Source organism: Taudactylus pleione, unplaced genomic scaffold (genome assembly GCF_031769625.1).
Source record: "Taudactylus pleione unplaced genomic scaffold, aTauple2 ptg002560l, whole genome shotgun sequence".
Classification (NCBI taxonomy): domain Eukaryota; kingdom Metazoa; phylum Chordata; class Amphibia; order Anura; family Myobatrachidae; genus Taudactylus; species Taudactylus pleione.
In genome coordinates this window covers 518,162-531,782 of record NW_028286941.1, presented here as the reverse complement: position 1 = coordinate 531,782, position 13,621 = coordinate 518,162, and the positions used below count along the sequence as shown (strand labels likewise).

The following is a 13,621-nucleotide window of genomic DNA, read 5'->3' as shown; positions in this document are numbered from 1 at the left end:
GACACAGGTTATCGCCCTCTGCAGAGACAGACACAGGTTATCGCCCTCTGCAGAGACAGACACAGGTTATCGCCCTCTGCAGAGACAGACACAGGTTATCGCCCTCTGCAGAGACAGACACAGGTTATCCCCCTCTGCAGAGACAGACACAGGTTATCGCCCTCTGCAGAGACAGACACAGGTTATCGCCCTCTGCAGAGACAGACACAGGTTATCGCCCTCTGCAGAGACAGACACAGGTTATCGCCCTCTGCAGAGACAGACACAGGTTATCGCCCTCTGCAGAGACAGACACAGGTTATCGCCCTCTGCAGAGACAGACACAGGTTATCGCCCTCTGCAGAGAGAGACACAGGTTATCGCCCTCTGCAGAGAGAGACACAGGTTATCGCCCTCTGCAGAGAGAGACACAGGTTATCCCCCTCTGCAGAGAGAGACACAGGTTATCCCCCTCTGCAGAGACAGACACAGGTTATCGCCCTCTGCAGAGACAGACACAGGTTATCGCCCTCTGCAGAGACAGACACAGGTTATCCCCCTCTGCAGAGACAGACACAGGTTATCGCCCTCTGCAGAGACAGACACAGGTTATCGCCCTCTGCAGAGACAGACACAGGTTATCGCCCTCTGCAGAGACAGACACAGGTTATCGCCCTCTGCAGAGACAGACACAGGTTATCGCCCTCTGCAGAGACAGACACAGGTTATCGCCCTCTGCAGAGAGAGACACAGGTTATCCCCCTCTGCAGAGACAGACACAGGTTATCGCCCTCTGCAGAGACAGACACAGGTTATCGCCCTCTGCAGAGAGAGACACAGGTTATCCCCCTCTGCAGAGACAGACACAGGTTATCCCCCTCTGCAGAGACAGACACAGGTTATCCCCCTCTGCAGAGACAGACACAGGTTATCCCCCTCTGCAGAGACAGACACAGGTTATCGCCCTCTGCAGAGACAGACACAGGTTATCGCCCTCTGCAGAGACAGACACAGGTTATCGCCCTCTGCAGAGACAGACACAGGTTATCGCCCTCTGCAGAGACAGACACAGGTTATCCCCCTCTGCAGAGACAGACACAGGTTATCGCCCTCTGCAGAGACAGACACAGGTTATCGCCCTCTGCAGAGACAGACACAGGTTATCGCCCTCTGCAGAGAGAGACACAGGTTATCCCCCTCTGCAGAGACAGACACAGGTTATCGCCCTCTGCAGAGACAGACACAGGTTATCGCCCTCTGCAGAGACAGACACAGGTTATCGCCCTCTGCAGAGAGAGACACAGGTTATCGCCCTCTGCAGAGACAGACACAGGTTATCCCCCTCTGCAGAGAGAGACACAGGTTATCGCCCTCTGCAGAGACAGACACAGGTTATCGCCCTCTGCAGAGACAGACACAGGTAATCCCCCTCTGCAGAGACAGACACAGGTTATCCCCCTCTGCAGAGACAGACACAGGTTATCGCCCTCTGCAGAGACAGACACAGGTTATCGCCCTCTGCAGAGACAGACACAGGTTATCGCCCTCTGCAGAGACAGACACAGGTTATCGCCCTCTGCAGAGACAGACACAGGTTATCGCCCTCTGCAGAGACAGACACAGGTTATCGCCCTCTGCAGAGACAGACACAGGTTATCGCCCTCTGCAGAGACAGACACAGGTTATCGCCCTCTGCAGAGACAGACACAGGTTATCGCCCTCTGCAGAGACAGACACAGGTTATCGCCCTCTGCAGAGACAGACACAGGTTATCGCCCTCTGCAGAGACAGACACAGGTTATCGCCCTCTGCAGAGACAGACACAGGTTATCGCCCTCTGCAGAGAGAGACACAGGTTATCGCCCTCTGCAGAGACAGACACAGGTTATCGCCCTCTGCAGAGAGAGACACAGGTTATCGCCAGCTATAGTCTCTGCTCTAAGGAGCTAAATTACTGCCAGATTAGCCAATCAGACATTAGCTTCATTAACCTACGGGACATGAAACAATGAAAGCAATCATCTGATTGGCCCCAGTGGTTTAGTTTTGCATAGACTGAAGCTTACTGCAATATGGCTGACAGCACTGGGAGACGGGACCCTTCCCCTTGTATTTATGCAGGGAGTGCCATTGGCAGACAGTGCGGATATAGAGGAAGGCTCTGTGATGTGACATTAAGCATAGCACCTCTGCATAAAAATATTCCAAATAGCTTTCAGCGCACCTGTGAGTAAGCAGCTGTATTATTTAATCAGAAGGTTGAATAAATTCATTTATGTATAATTTTTTGAAAGGGCTGATGTGTGAGAGAAAGAAACTTTATACAGAAATAGAAAAAAAGTTAAAATGGATAAAGAAAAAATAAAATAAAATATATAAAACAAAATAAAAAAAGTGAAGAAACACAGTAAAGCATATATATATATATATATATATATATATATATATATACACCGTATATAAATCCAACTAATTGGTACAATAAAAACCTTTTTGCACATTTGAAAAGTCCATTGGAGTGCCGCCTGGTCCATTGGTTGTGGACATTTGTTGGATATATTTACCCTAGGAAGGCACCCCGGGAGTCGCATTCATTTCATCCATGAGTGCCCCTCTACATACATACATGTATGTATGTATGTATGTATGTATGTATGTATACAGTGTTTAGATCGCACAGCCGGAGCTACGCTGCCGCCCATACTGATCTGAAGTGCACAGAGGGTGGAAGACGGCGTCTGCGCACTCACGGTCACACAAACCTGCACACCGGCCGTGCTAAGAGCGCTATGGAGAACGTGAGGCAAGTCTGTGACAGGGAACGATACTACACACAGCCTGTGACAGGGAACGATACTACACACAGCCTGTGACAGGGAACGATACTACACACAGCCCGTGACAGGGAACGATATTACACACAGCCCGTGACAGGGAACGATATTACACACAGCCTGTGACAGGGAACGATACTACACACAGCCCGTGACAGGGAACGATATTACACACAGCCTGTGACAGGGAACGATACTACACACAGCCTGTGACAGGGAACGATACTACACACAGCCCGTGACAGGGAACGATATTACACACAGCCCGTGACAGGGAACGATACTACACACAGCCCGTGACAGGGAACGATATTACTCACAGCCCGTGACAGGGAACGATATTACTCACAGCCCGTGACAGGGAACGATATTACTCACAGCCCGTGACAGGGAACGATATTACTCACAGCCTGTGACAGGGAACGATACTACACACAGCCCGTGACAGGGAACGATATTACTCACAGCCCGTGACAGGGAACGATATTACTCACAGCCCGTGACAGGGAACGATACTACACACAGCCTGTGACAGGGAACGATACTACACACAGCCTGTGACAGGGAACGATACTACACACAGCCTGTGACAGGGAACGATACCACACACAGCCCGTGACAGGGAACGATACTACACACAGCCCGTGACAGGGAACGATACTACACACAGCCCGTGACAGGGAACGATATTACACACAGCCCGTGACAGGGAACGATATTACACACAGCCTGTGACAGGGAACGATATTACACACAGCCCGTGACAGGGAACGATATTACTCACAGCCTGTGACAGGGAACGATACTACACACAGCCTGTGACAGGGAACGATACTACACACAGCCTGTGACAGGGAACGATATTACACACAGCCTGTGACAGGGAACGATATTACTCACCTCCAACGCACACATCCCAAAAGAGTAAATATCTACTGCTGTCGTCACATTGGTCACCTCTGAAATAGAAGATCAGTATATTATACATACACACACACAGCTCAGTGACATGTTACAAGTATAATCTTACACACAGCTCAGTGACATGTTACACGTATAATCTTACACACAGCTCAGTGACATGTTACACATATAATCTTACACACAGCTCAGTGACATGTTACACGTATAATCTTACACACAGCTCAGTGACATGTTACACGTATAATCTTACACACAGCTCAGTGACATGTTACACGTATAATCTTACACACAGCTCAGTGACATGTTACACGTATAATCTTACACACAGCTCAGTGACATGTTACACGTATAATCTTACACACAGCTCAGTGACATGTTACACGTATAATCTTACACACAGCTCAGTGACATGTTACACGTATAATCTTACACACAGCTCAGTGACATGTTACACGTATAATCTTACACACAGCTCAGTGACATGTTACACGTATAATCTTACACACAGCTCAGTGACATGTTACACGTATAATCTTACACACAGCTCAGTGACATGTTACACGTATAATCTTACACACAGCTCAGTGACATGTTACACGTATAATCTTACACACAGCTCAGTGACATGTTACACGTATAATCTTACACACAGCTCAGTGACATGTTACACGTATAATCTTACACACAGCTCAGTGACATGTTACACGTATAATCTTACACACAGCTCAGTGACATGTTACACGTATAATCTTACACACAGCTCAGTGACATGTTACACGTATAATCTTACACACAGCTCAGTGACATGTTACACGTATAATCTTACACACAGCTCAGTGACATGTTACACGTATAATCTTACACACAGCTCAGTGACATGTTACACGTATAATCTTACACACAGCTCAGTGACATGTTACACGTATAATCTTACACACAGCTCAGTGACATGTTACACGTATAATCTTACACACAGCTCAGTGACATGTTACACGTATAATCTTACACACAGCTCAGTGACATGTTACACGTATAATCTTACACACAGCTCAGTGACATGTTACACGTATAATCTTACACACAGCTCAGTGACATGTTACACGTATAATCTTACACACAGCTCAGTGACATGTTACACGTATAATCTTACACACAGCTCAGTGACATGTTACACGTATAATCTTACACACAGCTCAGTGACATGTTACACGTATAATCTTACACACAGCTCAGTGACATGTTACACGTATAATCTTACACACAGCTCAGTGACATGTTACACGTATAATCTTACACACAGCTCAGTGACATGTTACACGTATAATCTTACACACAGCTCAGTGACATGTTACACGTATAATCTTACACACAGCTCAGTGACATGTTACACGTATAATCTTACACACAGCTCAGTGACATGTTACACGTATAATCTTACACACAGCTCAGTGACATGTTACACGTATAATCTTACACACAGCTCAGTGACATGTTACACGTATAATCTTACACACAGCTCAGTGACATGTTACACGTATAATCTTACACACAGCTCAGTGACATGTTACACGTATAATCTTACACACAGCTCAGTGACATGTTACACGTATAATCTTACACACAGCTCAGTGACATGTTACACGTATAATCTTACACACAGCTCAGTGACATGTTACACGTATAATCTTACACACAGCTCAGTGACATGTTACACGTATAATCTTACACACAGCTCAGTGACATGTTACACGTATAATCTTACACACAGCTCAGTGACATGTTACACGTATAATCTTACACACAGCTCAGTGACATGTTACACGTATAATCTTACACACAGCTCAGTGACATGTTACACGTATAATCTTACACACAGCTCAGTGACATGTTACACGTATAATCTTACACACAGCTCAGTGACATGTTACACGTATAATCTTACACACAGCTCAGTGACATGTTACACGTATAATCTTACACACAGCTCAGTGACATGTTACACGTATAATCTTACACACAGCTCAGTGACATGTTACACGTATAATCTTACACACAGCTCAGTGACATGTTACACGTATAATCTTACACACAGCTCAGTGACATGTTACACGTATAATCTTACACACAGCTCAGTGACATGTTACACGTATAATCTTACACACAGCTCAGTGACATGTTACACGTATAATCTTACACACAGCTCAGTGACATGTTACACGTATAATCTTACACACAGCTCAGTGACATGTTACACGTATAATCTTACACACAGCTCAGTGACATGTTACACGTATAATCTTACACACAGCTCAGTGACATGTTACACGTATAATCTTACACACAGCTCAGTGACATGTTACACGTATAATCTTACACACAGCTCAGTGACATGTTACACGTATAATCTTACACAGCTCAGTGACATGTTACACGTATAATCTTACACACAGCTCAGTGACATGTTACACGTATAATCTTACACACAGCTCAGTGACATGTTACACGTATAATCTTACACACAGCTCAGTGACATGTTACACGTATAATCTTACACACAGCTCAGTGACACAATACTGTGTAGAAGACTTAGGCAGGTGGGGATATAATGCTGCATAGTAAGAACTGTAATAAATAGAAGTGTTATTAGTTTATTTTTATCAATTAACAAAATGCAAAGTGAAGGAATAGAAGGGAAATCTAACCCAATATCTGCTGTGCCCGCCCTCTGCATGGCTGGTGGTCCATGGGCACAGGGCACCGTCTATAACTAGACGTGGCACTTACTCGGGCACCAGTCTATGTAAATCCCGGTCCGGAACCCCTGCGTCCAGGTTGCTGCTCTTACGCTGAGGATAGTCCTTACTGACATTGGCTGTATGTTTGGGGTCGCTGTCCTGCTGCAGAAAACCATTAGAGCCAATCAGACGCCTCCCTGATGGTATCACATGATGGATCAGTACCCGCCTGTATTTCTCAGCATTGGGGACGCCATTAATCCTGACCAAATCCCCAACTCCAATGCTGACATGTAGCCCCAAACGTGCAAGGAACCTGCAGACCCTCATTATTGTGCCGCTCTCCACCACGCATCACTGTTGCCTGCAGACCCTCATTATTGTGCCTCTCTCCACCATGCATCACTGCTGCCTGCAGACCCTCATTATTGTGCTGCTCTCCACCACGCATCACTGCTGCCTGCAGACCCTCATTACTGTGCCGCTCTCCACCACGCATCACTGCTGCCTGCAGACCCTCATTATTGTGCCTCTCTCCACCACGCATCACTGCTGCCTGCAGACCCTCATTATTGTACCGCTCTCCACCACGCATCACTGCTGCCTGCAGACCCTCATTATTGTGCCGCTCTCCACCACGCATCACTGCTGCCTGCAGACCCTCATTATTGTACCTCTCTCCACCATGCGTCACTGCTGCCTGCAGACCCTCATTATTGTGCCGCTCTCCACCACGCATCACTGCTGCCTGCAGACCCTCATTATTGTGCTGCTCTCCACCACGTATCACTGCTGCCTGCAGACCATCATTATTGTGCCGCTCTCCACCATGCATCACTGCTGCCTACAGACCCTCATTATTGTGCCGCTCTCCACCACGCATCACTGCTGCCTGCAGACCCTCATTATTGTGCCGCTCTCCACCACGCATCACTGCTGCCTGCAGACCCTCATTACTCTGCCGCTCTCCACCACGCATCACTGCTGCCTGCAGACCCTCATTACTGTGCCGCTCTCCACCACGCATCACTGCTGCCTGCAGACCCTCATTATTGTGCTGCTCTCCACCACGCATCACTGCTGCCTGCAGACCCTCATTACTGTGCTGCTCTCCACCACGCATCACTGCTGCCTGCAGACCCTCATTACTGTGCCGCTCTCCACCACGCATCACTGCTGCCTGCAGACCCTCATTATTGTGCCGCTCTCCACCATGCATCACTGCTGCCTGCAGACCCTCATTATTGTGCCGCTCTCTACCACGCATCACTGTTGCCTGCAGACCCTCATTATTGTGCTGCTCTCCACCACGCATCACTGCTGCCTGCAGACCCTCATTACTGTGCCGCTCTCCACCACGCATCACTGTTGCCTGCAGACCCTCATTATTGTGCCACTCTCCAGCCCCTCAGAGAACAAACTTCCTCTGTTACAGCCCAATATCTCACATTGTGACCCCTCAGTACAGATCACCTGCTGCCATGTGTCTGCTCCCAGTTCCTATGTTTTGTACATAGTTGAGTCGATGGCCTTGTTTCCATGTAGAAGGTATGGCTTCTGGCCACAATTCTTCCATGAAGACCTCCTCTGGCCAGACTTCTCCTAACAGTAGATGGGTGTACCTGGGTCCCACTGGTTCCTGCCAGTTATGAGCTGATGGCACTGCTGGACATCTGATTTAGAAGGGAAGTAACCATGATGTGCCTCATCTGATGCACTAAGACATCTTTGCCTGGGGGAGACCTTGTTGGTGCAGTATAACCACCTTGTGTCTTGTTGCTGTGCTCAGTCCTTACCATAGTGTATGACCTGTGACATGAGACTGGCTGCCACAACCTCACCTTTGTAGCAGAGTTTGGCTGTTCCTCACCCAGTTTTAAGCCTCCTACACAGCTGTTTCTGTATCCGTTAATGACTGTGTTACATCCTACATATGAAAATGATGATCACTGTCACCTGTTTGGTATGATGGTTATTCATACACCTGACTGTAATCCTACAACAAAATCCCTGACTGTGTGCAAGTGTACCCAGGAGAACTGATGCTGTTCTGAAGGCAAAGTGTGGTCACAGCAAATATGGATTTAGATTTCTCTTAAATTCATTCACTTTATTTTTATTAATATACAAAATACAAACTAATAACACTTCTATGTGTGACAGCATTCTTACTCTGCAGCATTATCTCCTCACCTGCCTAATACTTTTACACAGTATTGTACATCAGAGACACGCCACACGTATGATATAACACACAGCCTCTAGTGTACATCAGAGACACATGTATGATATAACACACAGCCTCTAGTGTACATCACAGACATGCCACATGCATAATATAACACACAGCTTCTACTGTACAGAGACACGCCACATGTATGATATAACACACATACATGTGTGTCTCTGCTGTACACTAGAGGCTGTGTGTTATATCATGCGTGTGGCGTGTCTCTGATATACACTAGAGGCTGTGTGTTATATCATGCGTGTGGCCTGTCTCTGTACAGTAGAGGCTGTGTGTTATATCATACATGTCTGTGATGCACACTAGAGGCTGTGTGTTATATCATGCATGTGGCGTGTCTGTGATGTACACTAGAAGGCTGTGTGTTATATCATACATGTGGCGTGTCTCTAATGTACACTAGAGGCTGTGTGTTATATGCATGTGGCGTGTCTCTGTACAATAGAGGCTGTGTGTTATATGCATGTGGCGTGTCTGTACAATAGAGGCTGTGTGTTATATCATACATGTGTGTCTCTGATGTAAACTAGAGGCTGTGTTATATCATACATGTGTGTCTCTGATGTACACTAGAGGCTGTGTGTTATATCATACATGTGGCGTGTTTCTGATATACACTAGAGGCTGTGTGTTATTTCATGCGTGTGGCGTGTTTCTGATATACACTAGAGGCTGTGTGTTATTTCATGCGTGTGGCGTGTCTCTGATATACACTAGAGGCTGTGTGTTATATCATGCGTGTGGCGTGTCTCTGATATACACTAGAGGCTGTGTGTTATATCATGCGTGTGGCCTGTCTCTGTACAGTAGAGGCTGTGTGTTATATGCATGTGGCGTGTCTGTGATGTACACTAGAGGCTGTGAGTTATATCATACGTGTGGCGTGTCTGTGATGTACACTAGAGGCTGTGTGTTATATCATATCAGCCTTCTAGTGTACATCACAGACACGCCACATGCATAATATAACACACAGCCTCTAGTGTACATCAGAGACACGCCACATGTATGATATAACACAGCCTCTAGTGTATATCAGAGACACGCCACATATGCATGATATAACACACAGCCTCTAGTGTACAGAGACACGCCACATGTATGATATAAAACACAGCCTCTACTGTACAGAGACACGCCACATGCATGATATAACACACAGCCTCTAGTGTACATCAGAGACTCGCCACACGCATGATATAACACACAGCCTCGAGTGTACATCAGAGACACGCCACATGTATGATATAACACACAGCCTCTAGTGTATATCAGAGACACACATGTATGATATAACACACAGCCTCTAGTGTATATCAGAGACACACATGTATGATATAACACACAGCCTCTATTGTACAGAGACACGCCACATGCATATAACACACAGCCTCTAGTGTACATCAGAGACACGCCACATGCATAATATAACACACAGCTTCTACTGTACAGAGACACGCCACATGTATGATATAACACACAGCCTCTAGTGTACATCAGAGCCACACATGTATGATATAACACACAGCCTCTAGTGTACATCACAGACACGCCACATGCATAATATAACACACAGCCTCTACTGTACATCAGAGACACGCCACATGCATATAACACACAGCCTCTAGTGTACATCAGAGACACGACACATGTATGATATAACACACAGCCTCTAGTGTACATCACAGACACGCCACACGTATGATATAACACACAGCCTCTACTGTACAGAGACAGGCCACACGCATGATATAACACACAGCCTCTAGTGTACATCAGAGACGCCACATGTATGATATAACACAGCCTCTAGTGTACATCAGAGACACACATGTATGATATAACACAGCCTCTAGTGTACATCAGAGACACACATGTATGATATAACACACAGCCTCTATTGTACATCAGAAACACGCCACATGTATGATATAACACAGCCTCTAGTGTATATCAGAGACACGCCACATGTATAATATAACACACAGCATCTACTGTACATCACAGACACGCCACATGCATATTACACACAGCATCTAGTGTACATCAGAGACACGCCAAATGTAGGATATAACACACAGCCTCTAGTGTACATCAGATACACGCCACATGCATAATATAACACACAGCCTCTAGTGTATATCAGAAACACGCCACACGTATGATATAACAAACAGCCTCTACTGTACAGAGACACGCCACATGTATGATATAACACACAGCCTCTAGTGTATATCAGAGACACGCCACACGCATGATATAACACACAGCCTCTAGTGTATATCAGAAACACGCCACACGTATGATATAGCACACAGCCTCTAGTGTACATCAGAGACACGCCACATGCATGTTATAACACACAGTCTCTAGTGTACATCAGAGACACACATGTATGACATAACACACAGCCTCTATTGTACAGAGACACGCCACATGCATATAACACACAGCCTCAGTGTACATCAGAGACACGCCACATGTATGATATAACACACAGCCTCTAGTGTACATCACAGACACGCCACACGTATGATATAACACACAGCCTCTACTGTACAGAGACAGGCCACACGCATGATATAACACACAGCCTCAAGTGTACATCAGAGACGCCACATGTATGATATAACACAGCCTCTAGTGTACATCAGAGACACACATGTACGATATAACACAGCCTCTAGTGTACATCACAGACCCGCCACATGCATATTACACACAGCCTCTAGTGTACATCAGAGACATGCCACATGTATGATATAACACACAGCCTCTAGTGTACATCAGATACACGCCACATGCATGATATAACACACAGCCTCTAGTGTACATCAGAGACACGCCACATGTATGATATTATATACTTAGATAAAAACAAACAGTTAAACAGTATTAAATTCAGATACATTACTTTTCAAGCACCACACACGTAACACACATACTAAATGCTATGTTATACCGCACTGCTCACATACTAATGCTATGTTATACCGCACTGCTCATATACTAATGCTATGTTATACCGCACTGCTCACATACTAAATGCTGTTATACCGGCATCACACATGACACGCTATGCAATACCGGCATCACACATGACACGCTATGTTATACCGGCATCACACATAACACGCTATGTTATACCGGCATCACACATGACGCGCTATGTTATACCGGCATCACACATGACGCGCTATGTTATACAGGCATCACACATGACGCGATATGTTATACAGGCATCACACATGACGCGATATGTTATACAGGCATCACACATGACACGATATGTTATACCGGCATCACACATGACACGATATGTTATACTGACATTACACATGACACGCTATGTTATACCGACATTACACATGACACGCTATGTTATACCGACATTACACATGACACGCTATGTTATACAGGCATCACACATGACACGATATGTTATACAGGCATCACACATGACACGCTATGTTATACCGGCATCACACATGAGACGCTATGTTATACGAGCATTACACATGACACGCTATGTTATACAGGCATCACACATGACACGATATGTTATACAGGCATCACACATGAGACGCTATGTTATACAGGCATCACACATGAGACGCTATGTTATACAGGCATCACACATGAGACGCTATGTTATACAGGCATGGATGAATGCACACTTACCGCCATATTCCGGTGCAAAGAAATGCAAATTCTTCTGCTCTTCCCGACAGGTCTTCACATGATTGTTGATGGTATCTGGGGCCACTGGAGAGAAGACCGGGATCATTTATATGGAGAAATCTGATCACAAAAAACTGTTACCCAAGGTAGAAAGTAATCCATCACTGTGACCAGGCATTGCAAAGGGAACACACATGTAGGAGCTGTATCTAGACCAGTACTCAGAGGTCATTAGTCAGGTGAGAGTAAGGCCGTACACAGAGGCCATTAGTCAGGTGAGAGTAAGGCCGTACATAGAGGCCATTAGTCAGGTGAGTGTAAGGCCGTACACAGAGGCCATTAGTCAGGTGAGTGTAAGGCGGTAGTCAGAGGCCATTAGTCAGGTGAGAGTAAGGCCGTACACAGAGGCCATTAGTCAGGTGAGTGCAAGGCGGTAGTCAGAGGTCATTAGTCAGGTGAGAGTAAGGCGGTACTCAGAGGTCATTAGTCAGGTGAGAGTAAGGCCGTACACAGAGGCCATTAGTCAGGTGAGAGTAAGGCGGTAGTCAGAGGCCATTAGTCAGGTGAGAGTAAGGCGGTAGTCAGAGGTCATTAGTCAGGTGAGAGTAAGGCGGTAGTCAGAGGCCATTAGTCAGGTGAGAGTAAGGCCGTACACAGAGGCCATTAGTCAGGTGAGTGCAAGGCGGTAGTCAGAGGTCATTAGTCAGGTGAGAGTAAGGCGGTACTCAGAGGTCATTAGTCAGGTGAGAGTAAGGCGGTAGTCAGAGGTCATTAGTCAGGTGAGAGTAAGGCGGTAGTCAGAGGCCATTAGTCAGGTGAGAGTAAGGCGGTAGTCAGAGGCCATTAGTCAGGTGAGAGTAAGGCGGTAGTCAGAGGCCATTAGTCAGGTGAGAGTAAGGCCGTACACAGAGGTCATTAGTCAGGTGAGAGTAAAGCCGTACACAGAGGTCATTAGTCAGGTGAGAGTAAGGCCGTACACAAAGGCCATTAGTCAGGTGAGAGTAAGGCGGTAGTCAGAGGTCATTAGTCAGGTGAGTGTAAGGCCGTACACAGAGGCCATTAGTCAGGTGAGAGTAAGGCCGTACACAGAGGTCATTAGTCAGGTGAGAGTAAGGCCGTACACAGAGGTCATTAGTCAGGTGAGAGTAAGGCCGTACACAGAGGCCATTAGTCAGGTGAGTGCAAGGCCGTACACAGAGGCCATTAGTCAGGTGAGTGCA

The 13,621-nt window shown here is 46.2% G+C and overlaps 1 protein-coding gene across 2 annotated transcripts in view; it reads right to left on the bottom strand.

The window, feature by feature from the left end:
* Positions 1-13,621, bottom strand: part of NRBP1 (nuclear receptor binding protein 1) — a 138,712-nt gene that overhangs the window by 53,084 nt on the left and 72,007 nt on the right. For both annotated transcript variants that reach the window (XM_088466146.1, XM_088466148.1), the window contains 2 exons: positions 12,402-12,485; positions 3,714-3,772 (listed from right to left, as the gene is read on the bottom strand). In XM_088466146.1, coding sequence (XP_088322272.1) covers positions 3,714-3,772; positions 12,402-12,485 — 143 coding nt within the window. The remainder of the gene's footprint in view (positions 1-3,713; positions 3,773-12,401; positions 12,486-13,621) is intronic.